At 44.1% G+C, this 12,253-nt stretch overlaps 1 protein-coding gene across 1 annotated transcript in view; it reads left to right on the forward strand.

Moving 5' to 3' along the window:
• The window catches only part of VAMP3 (vesicle associated membrane protein 3), an 8,569-nt gene extending 223 nt beyond the window's left edge, over positions 1 to 8,346 (forward strand). The window contains exons 2-5 of the mRNA XM_007453305.1: positions 1,542 to 1,623; positions 4,722 to 4,880; positions 5,669 to 5,720; positions 6,549 to 8,346. Coding sequence (XP_007453367.1) covers positions 1,542 to 1,623; positions 4,722 to 4,880; positions 5,669 to 5,720; positions 6,549 to 6,568 — 313 coding nt within the window. The 3' untranslated portion in view covers positions 6,569 to 8,346. The remainder of the gene's footprint in view (positions 1 to 1,541; positions 1,624 to 4,721; positions 4,881 to 5,668; positions 5,721 to 6,548) is intronic.
• Positions 8,347 to 12,253: the final 3,907 nt, after the last annotated feature.

Genomic DNA, 12,253 nt, shown 5'->3' on the forward strand with positions numbered 1-12,253 from the left:
GCCGGCGGGCAGACGCGGAAGGGGTGAGGGCGGGGCGGCCGGGGTTTTCCGGAGGTAGGGAGAGCCGCCCACGCCCCTCCGCTTCCCCTTTTCCCCTCCCCCGCCCCCACCAAGTTCCCTAAGGGGAGCTGTGACCACTGCCCTCGTCCTGCAGAGCCTGCTTGCTGCCTGGTGCCTGGGCTGGGCTCCGGAAGTTGCAAGGGAAAAGACCTGGGCCCGGTGTGAAGGCACCTGCGGTCAGAGTGGAGTCTGGCGCAGAGCTGTGCGCCTCCGCTCTCTTTTTAAGCAGAAGCATTCTTGTACTTTATTTTAAAACGTGGAGTTTCCCGTGGTAACATTCCGAGAACGCTAAGTGTCAAGATTCACTAGGACCCTGTGTCCCCCCTCCAACCTGCTCATTCCTCACCTACAGAGGAGGAAGGAATGGGTGCTTTCGCAGGGTTCCTTCCAGGAACTAGGGACACCCCTCTGGAGTGTTCCTGCTTGAGGCTGCTGTTCCAGTAGATCGCGGTGGTTAAAACCTAGATCCGTAGAATTATACAGAACCTGGTCTAAACACAGGCTCCACTGCAGCCAGCGGTGTGGACTTTCTAAACCTTACTTTACTCATCTTTGAAATGAGGTTAATAGTAGTGTCCCCCTCAAAGAGTTTTGAGGATTAAATGAGAAAATGCACCAGTACGTGGCCCTTCGCTATTATCGATCAGACAATAAACTCTCTGAGGGCAGGGGTGGGATCTGCTGCATCCCTGGTCTTTGACGCATGGTAGGTATAAAATAACTGTCGGTTGAATCAGTGAATCAGTGGCCGTTGTATGCAAGACACGGGGAAGAGACCTCTAAGACACAGGAGTCTGTGATCTATTAGAGAAGGCCAGGCTATATATTTCTATATCTGAAAAACCAAAGCATTGCCAACCAAGTCATGGAAGCAATTAGGACTTCAAAGCCAGAGTGGTCAAAAAAGATCTGTCCGGGGGAAAAATAAAGAATTCGATGAGGATTTTAAAGGAAGTGCCTCTTAAGAGAGGGAGCATTGCTTCAACTTACCTTTCCCGCTGACACCCCCTCAACCCCACATCCTGGTGTTTCTGACTCTGTTTCTCTAACTGAATCTATTTCTCCATACTGGAAAAAGGGCATTCTATAATTCATAACTATGAAGACCATTCTTGCCAGTGAAAAGCTCAGAAGAGTACTGAGTGCCTTTAAGTAGGTGTAGGTCTTAAAACAAGTAATAAAAAAATGGGAAAGCAGAGTTTACCTATCTTAGGATCAGGTCCTTCAGTGACACAAAGGAGATCCTGTTAAACCTTCACTTCAGACCTTGGTCCCTTTGAACACGTGGGTGAATCTTTAAAGTTATAGAGGAATTAGAAGAGGTGTCATTTGAACCTCTGTTCATTGATGCAGGAAGGATTTTCTTTTTCTGCTTTAGTTCTGAAATTCCTAACACTGAGGCTTCTCCAGTACATCTTCATACTTACAGAAGTGTGTTCGGAATCCTAATTTACTCATGCTTGTGTCTTTACATGTTTCAGGACTACAAGCGCGCCTGCAGGGTCAAGCGCTGCCTCTGGCGGTAGTAGAAGACTCCAGCAGACACAAAATCAAGTGGATGAGGTATTGCCCGGAAGTGCTGAAAACATGAACCATAAGCCAACATGGGAACACTCTGGGAATAGCTCTGTTTAGAAAAGGGATCGTAAAAGTGTGAATGTAAAGTAAATTTTGACTGTCATAGACGTAACAAAACTTTGTCCCCTACTGTTTTGCAAGCCCTTACCTAAGCTTCTGAGAAGTCACGTCCTACTGGTTTCAAGCTTGTTTTCCTGTGACCGAATCACATACCCAAAGTACAGGCTCTCCTCTCTGAGAACATTCCTTCAAGAATCACTTTATAATGTATATTTTGCCACAATAAATAAAAAATTAGAGACGAAAAAAGAACCACTTTATAAAATAAGATAATGGAATTTTAAGGATTAGGCCTATAGATTGCACAAGCCAGGACCAATCCTTCTGACCAGATTTTTCATCAAAATTCTTTTTCCAGTAGCGTGACGTACTAGTTACCCAGCCCAGCAAGTCTCTGTAGATTGTTGCCTATTGACATGCAGAAGGCAGGTGCTGGGAAACTTCTCTAGCCCAGCAGATCTGTATCTGTGGAATTCTTGAGTTAGAAGACCCTCAGAGCATCTTTTGTTCTGCCCTATATATGCAGACCTACAATGGAAAATTGTTTGAGAAATTCAAGCCAGTATTAATATCTCCATAGTCCTAAAAGCCATCACTGCTGAACAAGGATATCTTGGTCTTTCTGCATTTAGCTGCCTTAAAAAGCAGAGTTAAACTAATATTGGATTCTGTTGTTAAATCATATGGTAATATTTTGGTCTGAAGGTTTTGTTTATGACCTTAATTCTGAAATTTTTACATTTTCATGCTGAGAAACCCATTCTAATTCCATCCTACGTGAAACTTCTGTTAATTTACGAAATCAAATTGGGTCCTTTCTCTTTAGTAAAGAGAGTTGTTTTGTTTTGTTTTAGATTGAGGTAAAATTTACATAACATACAATTAACCATTTTAAAGAGTACAATTCAGGGGTATTTGGTATATTCACAATGTTATGCAACCATTCCCTCTGTCTAGTTTGTTTTTTTCTCTATCCCTGAAGAACACCCTGTATGCATTTAGTAATCACTTCCCCCTTCCTCCCGAATGGTAGCCTCTAATTGGCTTTCTTTTGCTACGGTTTTGCCTATTCTGGATATATCATATAAAAGGGATACAATACGTGGCCTTTTGTGTCTGGCTTCTTTCACTTAGCATCACATGTTCTACAAAGTTGTAGCGTTTATCAGTACATCATCCATTGCACATGGATACCTCAATTTGTTTATCCATTCATCTGTTGGCGGATTTTTTTTTTTTTCTGTACGCGGGCCTCTCACTGTTGTGGCCTCTCCCGTTGTGGAGCACAGGCTCCGGACACGCAGGCTCAGCGGCCATGGCTCACGGGCCGAGCCTCTCCGCAGCATGTGGGATCTTGCCAGACCGGGGCACGAACCCGTGTCCCCTGCATCGGCAGGCGGACTCTCAGCCACTGAGCCCCCAGGGAAGCCCTACTATGTTTAACTTTTGGAGGAACTGCCAAACTTTTCCACAGTGATGTACTGTTTTACACTCCCACTAGCCATGTCCAAGAGTTCCTGTTCTTCCACATCATCACCAACACTCGTTATTTTCCATCTTTTTGGTTATAGCCATCCTAATGAGTATGAGTTAGTAACTCATCATGGTTTTGATTTGCATTTCCTAATGACCAATGACGTTGAATATATTTTCATGTGCTTGTTGGCCATTTGTATATATTCTTTGTAGAAATGTCTATTCAAGTCCATTGCCAATTCTTTAATTCGGTAGTCTGTTTCTGGTGTTGGTTGATAAGAATTCTTTATATATTCTGGATATTAAGTCTTTGTCAGATACACGATTTGCAAATATTTTCTTACATCTTGTGGACTGTCTTTTCACAGCCATGACAACAATGTCTTTTGATGCACAAAAGGTTTTAATTTCGATGAAGTCCAGTTTATCTATTTTTTCTCTTGTTGCTCTTGCTTTCGGTGTCAAATCCATGGCCAAATTCAAAGTTGTAAGGATTTACTCTTACGTTTTCTTCTAAGAGGCTTATAGTTTCAGCTGTATACTCAGATCATTGATCCATTTTGAGTTAATTTTTGCATTTGGGGTAAGGTAAGGGTCCAGCTTCATCAAGTGGCTGTCCAGTTGTCCCAGCACCAAGTTTTGAAATTGGAAAGTGTGACCCCTCCAATTTTGTTTTTCTTTTTCAATACTGTTTTGGGTATTCAGGGCCCCTTGGAATTCCGTATGAATTTGAGGATTGGTTTTTCCCTTTCTGCAAAAAAAAAAAAAAAAAAAGCCATTGGAACTTTGATAGAGATTGTGTTGAATCTATACATATGTACATCACTTGGGGGAGTACTGCCCTCTTAAAAATATTAAGTCTTGCATTCTATGAACATGGGATGTTTTACCATTTCATTAGGTCTAATTCCTTTCAGCAGTGTTTCACAGTTTTCAGTGTGCAAGTCTTTGGCCTCCTTGGTTTAATTTATCGCTAGGTATTTTATTCTTTTGGGTGTTATTGTATGGAATTGTTTTCTTAATCTCCTTTTCATTGCTGGTGTATGGAAGCACGCTCATTTATGGCTATTGATCTTGTACCCTAAAACTTTAGTGAGTTTGTTTACTAACTTTAGTAGGGTTTTTTGATAGATACTTTGGTATTTTCTTTACATGGAAACATCTGCAAATAGAGATCACTTTACTTCTTTTCTAATTTGGATGGCTTTTATTTCTTTTTCTTACCTAATTTCTGTGGCCAGAACTTCCAGTACAATGTTGAACAACAGTAGTGAAGGTGGGCCTCCTTGTCTTTCACCATTGAGCATGGGTGTTAGTTGTGGGTTTTTCCATAGATGCCCTTTACTATGTTAAGGAAGTTCCCTTCTATTCCTAGTTTGCTGCATGTTTTTAACTTGAAAGGGTGAGCCCTTTTTTCTTTTTTTTGAATGGAAGTTTGGCTCAAAGTAGTAAAGTGCTGACCTGAAAAAAAAAATGCCGGTAAATTTCACTGAGGAGTTTTGTTCTTCATTCCTTTACGTGTAACTGAGCGTGATCATATTCATCAGGTGGTGGACATCATGAGGGTCAACGTGGATAAGGTGTTGGAAAGAGATCAGAAGCTCTCTGAGTTGGATGACCGTGCAGACGCACTGCAGGCAGGAGCCTCCCAATTTGAAACAAGTGCTGCCAAGCTGAAGAGAAAATACTGGTGGAAGAATTGCAAGGTAGTTCGCTTTTAACTGGCGTTTACATTAAGTCACCCTCTGTAGTCTCAGGGTAGACAGAGGCTACACATATTGGACTTTCATGAATCTTGAGTTTGCCTTCCCTCGTGTGGAAGTGTGGATTGACTCTGAATCTAAAACACTGACTGCATATCCTCTTCCTGTCCCCACAACTGGGAATTCTCCATGTTCTGGGGCCGACCTTCAGAAGCATGTAGAACAGGAGCGTCCCAAATCAGTCGTAGACCTAAGCCCCTTCCAGCCCTCCACCCCAGCAGAGCCCTGCACACAGATTGACAGGAGAGGGCTGGACAGGTGGTCAGTTTCCACGTGGCTGTGAATGGCTCCAGTGTCAAAGGGAAGGGCCGCTCGAAAGCCGCAGTGTGCTCCACAGAAGAGCAGGAAGCAGCCGCGCAAGGAGCATGGCCCAAAGCAGAGGTTACACAGCTGCGAAAGAAACGTGCTGCAATCAGATCCCTTCCTGGGTTGGAAGTGACACTTTCTGACACATGGGACAGGCTTAGTAGCCCTTCTTTAGGTGGGAAACAGGTATACACAAAGGCCTATCTAGGGACCACAGATCATTTGAACGTGTTATAAAAAGCAGATAAGTAACGTCCAGGCCCTAATTGAGAACATTAAGTTTAGGCTTTAAAAATTATGAATATTTCAGATGGTGGTGCACCTTAATTTCTCCTTCTGTGACTAGAACGATATTATATGATACTCTTCAGTAAGCACGTTAATCTCTCGTTTTGAATGTGAAATGGACGTATGTGTCGTTACAGATGTGGGCAATAGGGATCAGCGTTGTCATCATCATCATCGTCATCATCATTGGTGAGTTCTCCTGCTCCAAACTCCTTGCAGAAGTCTTCTCTGCTCGCAATTGACTGCATATACTGGAACTCCAAATAAAAGTTCCCTCGGAGATGTTAGTTTATCCCAAAGGTTTTTGTTTTCGTTATTAAGTGTTTTAAGTACTTGGGTGCTGAGTCTGAGATTTTCCGATATAAACAGTAATCCTTTGAAGTTGGAGAAAATTTATTCATTTCCACTGAATGAGTGGAAGTAAGTTTTCTCTCTGAATATATTTTCATCGGAGGTTTCCTTTTATGAGAAATAGTGTAGTCTAGCGATTAAAAGCATGGACTACCTGTGATCCACCCTAGCTCCACCATCCAGTTGTGTGGCCTTGGGCAAGTAATTTAATATCTCTGAACCTCAGTTTCCTCATTTATAAAATGGGGATAATAATAGTACCTACCTCATATGTTTGTTATGAGGACAAAGCTGTTAATATATAAAAGGTGCTTAGGATGGTGCCTGGCATGTAATAATAATAGTTATATAAAGAAATATATATACACGCAACTATCATTATTATTATGATGATCATTACTACTGCTACTGTGTACAGTATTGGAACAGCCCATTGCCATTCATAGCCCAGTACGTGAGAACTATTTAAAGAAATATATCTTGGATCCTTTTTTAGACAGCCTCCTCTAGCCCTCCAAAAAATGTAGAAAAGCCACTAATAGGAAATTGGACAGAAATTGAATTTCTGTTCACACTTAGACTGCAGTGTTTGATGTTTATTCTGTATTTGCACTGAATGACTAAACTGTCGTTTTTCCACTTTTTTGCATCTCCCCTGCTTATTAGTGTGGAGTGTTTCTTCCTGAAGAACCAGTGAAACTCCAGCCTGCTGTTCAAGAAACCTCTTCAAGAGTTTTGATTTGGAACCTGCTATATTATCAAGCTTACCTACTGTTATATCTAAAATGATTATTTTCTGTTAGTGACTGTAAAGTTTGTTTTCTAGGAAATGTGCCTTTGTTTTGTAATATGCACTCCAAACTAGAGGTGTAGTCAGCCCAGCCCCCATTTTGCACAGTGCCTTTTCAAATTTACATATGGGCTGATGAAGAGGACTTCTTAAGTTGCAGAGTGTAATAACCTAGCAGTAATGTTGTCTGATTAACTGCCAGTGAGTCCAGTTAAGGAAATTTGTTCCAAGTTAGCTGCCCTAGTCATAACCCTCATTTTAAACCTTTGGGTAGTCAGATTCCAATTTGTGCCTTCCAGAAAGAACACTACTGCCTAACACAAATACAGGCTGTGCCTTATCTTGCTATTTTTCTGATTCCCTTTAAGAGAACTCTCTACTGTTTATAAACACCGCTGACTCTTGCTGTATTTAAAACAAGATGCCGGTAAAGAGCTTTTGCTCCCGCGTTAGACATGAAGATGTTTACTTTCTTGTTACTGTTATGTATCACTTGCTAAAAACATTGTTTCAATCAGAAATAATAACCTCGTTAAAACATTTTTATAGAACTGTGGCTGTGACCAAAGTTTCTGTTTTGCCAAAAAGTTAAATCCCAGTCAGATGTCAAGTCTGTTCCTGGTAGATAAGTTCAGAAAAGTGACCAGTGGGACTCAAGGTGCCCTTCAGAATTAAAATTGTAATATTGTGTGTGAACCTCTGACATCCTGGCAGGCCTTTCTTGCCCTTGAAAGGCTGTAGGTCTTGCGACTCTCCTTCCGATCCAGCATTTTTCCTGGGGGTTAGAGAAGGTTTGAGCTTGACTGACCATCTCATTCCTGTAGACAGAGTTTTACCCAGCCGTTTGCAGATTATCAGCTGTAGACTCCAATATGTTTCTAATAATTATGTGACCAACAGTTCTGTAGTCTTCAAGTGAGACCATCTGTGAACTGGTCATTTTCTGGTCCAGTCCCCACGGACGATAGCTTTTTGGGGTTTGTTTCCTATTTTGATCCATAGTCCACTTCCTAAATCTGCCTTCTAAATTATGCTCTCGATTAGGCATTGGTCAGGGGGGATGAGTTTTTACAGAGGATAGCTAACCAGAGACACTTTCTTTCTTTGATGTCACAGACTGTCTGCATAAGATGCTGCTTTGGGAATAGCTGTTGTCATCTGAGAGGCTTTTGTTGTGTACGTGAGACTTTGGACATCAGGGTGTGTGGCTTAAGGACAGGAATTCAGGTAGGAATGAAAACAGACGAGGCACTGAGGGGGAAAGGAGTCTTACCACCCTGTGGCTCACCGTTAGCAGAATATTCTAAAATTCTTGTTCACACACTAGTTTGTGACTTACAAAGCAACAGTTAAGGTGCACCAGGACCCAGGTTCCATTTCTGTAATATCTGTTCCCCTGACATAAGTGAAATGGTGTGAAGTTGAAAATATGCCTTGCAGTGTGCCCACCTGGGAAGAAGGGAGCAGCTGTCAGTGTTGGGACGTTGGCCCACCCTCGGCTCAGGTCTCCGGCCGGGTCCAACTCTGACTCCTCGGTGCTCTCTCCTTGGCCTCGATGCTCAGTCCCATGTAACCCACTGGCTGCTGCGTTAATCCAGGAATACTTCGCCTGTATCTGTGCATTTAGCTGGGAAGTCGCCCACTATAACAAACTGAATAAAGTGTTTATAAACATAACTCAGTGCTTGTGTTGCTTGTAGGGGAACAGCTGAGCCTGGCCCGAGTCCTAAGTAACGGCGCTCCTTGCTGCTCAACCCCCCCTCCCTTACAGACCCCAAGTCCCCTTCCTCTCTTGCTCTCACCAGTCCCCTCCCTGAGGACTCTGAGTTCCTTGCATACCACTCCCCATGTGAAAAGTGCTTTTCAGTAGAGGAGATGAGTGGGAAACTGGCTTGCTTCTGATTCCTAAAACATTCAGAATTTGGCTTTTGAGTTTCTTAAATATATGGTCTTTCAGAAGTGACTTGTATAGAGCCGGCCGGTACGTGCTGGACCAGGTCGCTGCCCACGTGGGGCGTGGGAAGATGACTTGGGTGGGAGAGGGACGCCTCTTGTTTTCATTCTGCGTATCTTTCCCCTTGGATGTACTTCCACTCGTAATTACTCTGCAAGCCCTAGGGAACAATATAATATGGGTGGAAGGAGACTTGCTTATGTTCACAATAAAATGCCAGTTTTCAATAGAATCCTGCGATAAGCAGGTTGACGTTTTTCCATTGCCTCAGACAGTCACTGCTTTTCTTGTCTCACATGCGATTGTGTCCCTGGGAAAGTACTAACTGTAGAATCGTGCCTTTTGTTCGGGAGCATGATATAATGAAATACGTATGAACTTTCGGTGCCATTTTCAAAGGAAAATCTACCATAAAGCGGCTCCTCTTTCTCTGCTTCTCCCTTACATGTCAGGGTTCCTTAGGGACTTCTGTTTCCATTCTACTTACCCTCCCCAGGCAATCTTATCTGTTTTCATGATCCCTCTATTCATTCATCTGCTGATGAGGCCTGGCCTATTGGACATAAGCCTCTCAAACGCAGAGTTCACCAGACAGAAGGAAACATCCCCTGCCCTGTGCCCCTCCTCCGATCATTCACAGTGTCTGTTCCAGAAATGGCACCATCACCTACCCAGTGACCACACTAGCCAAATCCACTGGACTTGCTGCTCTTTTTGGTCACCATCTATGTCACTCAGGATACGCTGGAGGTGTGCTATGTACCAGACACCTCCCAGATGGCCACGGCTCAAAGTTCTTTCCTTGCTCGTGCTCTGTGTCCCACGCCAGTCAGCAGGAAGGCTCTGTCGTCAGTCCCTGGGGGGTGGGGTGAGGGAACTTCCTGTAAACATTCGTTTCCGGCTATCACTGCGGAAGGAAAGGAAGGGACCGGCAGGAATTGTGCACTGGCTCTCGACGCCTGCGTCTGGAAGTGGAGCCGGCAGCTCTGCTCACGTTTCATTGGCCAAAGCAGGTCAGGTGACCATGGCTCACCTCAGAGGTGGGAGGGAGTCCTGTCTGTCACCCAGAGGAGAAATGGAATGTTTGTGAACATCTTCCTTTGTGTCAACAACTTCAGTCAAAGAATGGGGGCAAATTCCCCATGTCTCGTATTTTCTAATGACTTGTGTCTCTTACACGATAATTCTAGATTTGCATCACCAATAAAATGTTTCTTAAAGTATGGTAACTTTTTTATTGGTTCTAAATGATGATTCATTACTTGCTTTAAAATTGACCAGGGCTTCCCTGGTGGCGCAGTGGTTGAGAGTCCGCCTACCGATGCAGGGGACACAGGTTCGTGCCCTGGTCCGGGAGGATCCCACATGCCGCAGAGCGGCTGGGCCCGTGAGCCACGGCCACTGAGCCTGCCCGTCCGGAGCCTGTGCTCCACAATGGGAGAGGCCACAACGGTGAGAGGCCCGCGTACCACAAAAGATAAATAAATAAATAAATAAATAAATAAATAAATAAATAAATAAATAAATAAATAAATAAATAAATAAATAAATAAATAAATAAATAAAATTGACCAGGCTCGGGCTTCCCTGGTGGCGCAGTGGTTAACAATCCACCTGCCCGTGCAGGGGATACGGGTTCCAGCCCTGGTCCGGGAAGATCCCACATGACCCGGAGCAACTAAGCCCGTGCGCCACAACTACTGAGCCTGTGCTCTAGAGCTCATGAGCCACAACTGCTGAGCCCGCATGCCACAACTACTGAAGCCCGTGCGCCTAGAGCCCGTGCTCTGCAACGAGAGAAGCAATGAGAAGCCTGCACACCGCAGCGAAGAGTAGCCCCCTCTTGCCTCAACTAGAGAGAGCCGGCACACAGCAACAAAGACCCAATGCAGCCAAAAATAAATAAATAAATAAATAATACCTTAAAAATAAAATAAAATTGACCAGACTGCTTAGTGCATTTAAAAATAAGCAAACTTATTTCCAACTGAGCTGCTTTTCATAGTAGCAGAAAATTCAATCTGTTAAAGTAGAATTTACTAAATAAACCAATTATGGCATAATTATTAGAAAATATTTTTTTTTCTCATCCTTTAAATAGCAAGCTAAGTGCATTTAGAAATCTTCTACTTGGCTTTATACCGCCAAGACGGACAATCCCCTCCCTGTTGGGAGAAGTGCCTGCCTCTGGCCAAGGCTCTGGATCCCCAGCCTCATGAAGGACTTCTCTCTGGCAACTGCCTCTTGTCTGCAGCCCTTCCCTCCTGCGTCATTCACTTCTCCCTTCTTATCGGATCACCCCATCACTTAATAGTGATGCCCACATCGCTCCCTCCAGCCAACAAATACTTGTCTATAGCTCGCCACAGCAAAATTCCTCCCTATGTCTTCCTGTAGTCATTGCCTCACATCCTACTTTTGTTCAATCCACACCACTGAGAGGTCTTTAACCAAGGTCACCATCTTGCTGAAGCCCAACAGGAAATTCTCAGCCTTTGTCTCACTCTGCTTATCACCAGCATTTGATAAAGTTGCCAGCTCTCTCCTTGAAATGCTTCGTTATCAAGCTTCCAGGACCCCACACTCCTCTGGTTTTCTTTCAGCCTCAGCTATGGCTCCTTATTCTTTGCTTGGTTCTCTGCCTGACCTCTGAATCTCTGTGTGCCCCAAATCTTGGTCTTCGGCCCTTTTCTCTCTATCGGCACTCTCTCACTGACACCATTTCACCCATCACTGTAAACTCCATAGAGACTCTGACGACTGCCAAATGTTAGCTGTATCTCCACCCCCCGCTTCTCCCCTAAATTCCCAGCTGGGAGATCCAATTGCCTACCTGACCACTCACTCCACTTAGATGTTTAGCGCACATCTCAAACATGGCATGTGGAAAACAGTTCTCTGTTCTCCCTTCATCAAAACCTGCCATCCCCAGACCTGCACTCAATAAATATTTGCTGAATGAATGCAGTTTAACAAAATAGAGATCCAGAAGAAAGTAAGCATCATTTGGAGAAATAAGGTGGTTTATCCAATACCTAATATGAACAGTTACCACACTTCACTTTCCCCTCCTCTTATTTACAATTCCTTTCATTCATCCAACCAATACTTAAGATTTCTGATGTACCAGGCACCGGAGAGGGGCGGAGTTCTACATGGCACCTTCCATTTCGGAGGAGTCGAGACACAAAGAAAGAGAGTCTTCCGACGGTGTTTTTTAAAGGCCTTCTCTACACCTTCCTTTCCCAAAATAATGTCTTTTACAGACACTTGTCTTCCTCCAGTTGCTAAGTGAATCTTTAACTTTAGGAAGACCAGGGAAATGTTTTAAGTTTCACTGTCAGAATTCCGCTTCTGAAAACCGGGTTTGATCTTTCCAGGGCTGCTACACTGCCGGGTCCTCAGAGCCCCTCACTTAAGAGTCCGCGGGAGCGAGAGCAAGAAGGTCGTTAAGAAAAATGGAAACGACGTGAACCCGAGAAGACGGAGGGGAAGCGCTGGGACGTATGCCAAGCGTGGTCCCGATCACCCCGCAGCGCTGCGCCGCTCTCCCCAACTCTGGAGCTGGGGTAGCCGCGGCCGCTCACGTGGAGGCCGCGCAGGGCCCGCCCCCCCCGGCGGCCCGGG

Source organism: Lipotes vexillifer, unplaced genomic scaffold (assembly GCF_000442215.2).
Source record: "Lipotes vexillifer unplaced genomic scaffold, Lipotes_vexillifer_v1.1 scaffold575, whole genome shotgun sequence".
Lineage (NCBI taxonomy): Eukaryota > Metazoa > Chordata > Mammalia > Artiodactyla > Lipotidae > Lipotes > Lipotes vexillifer.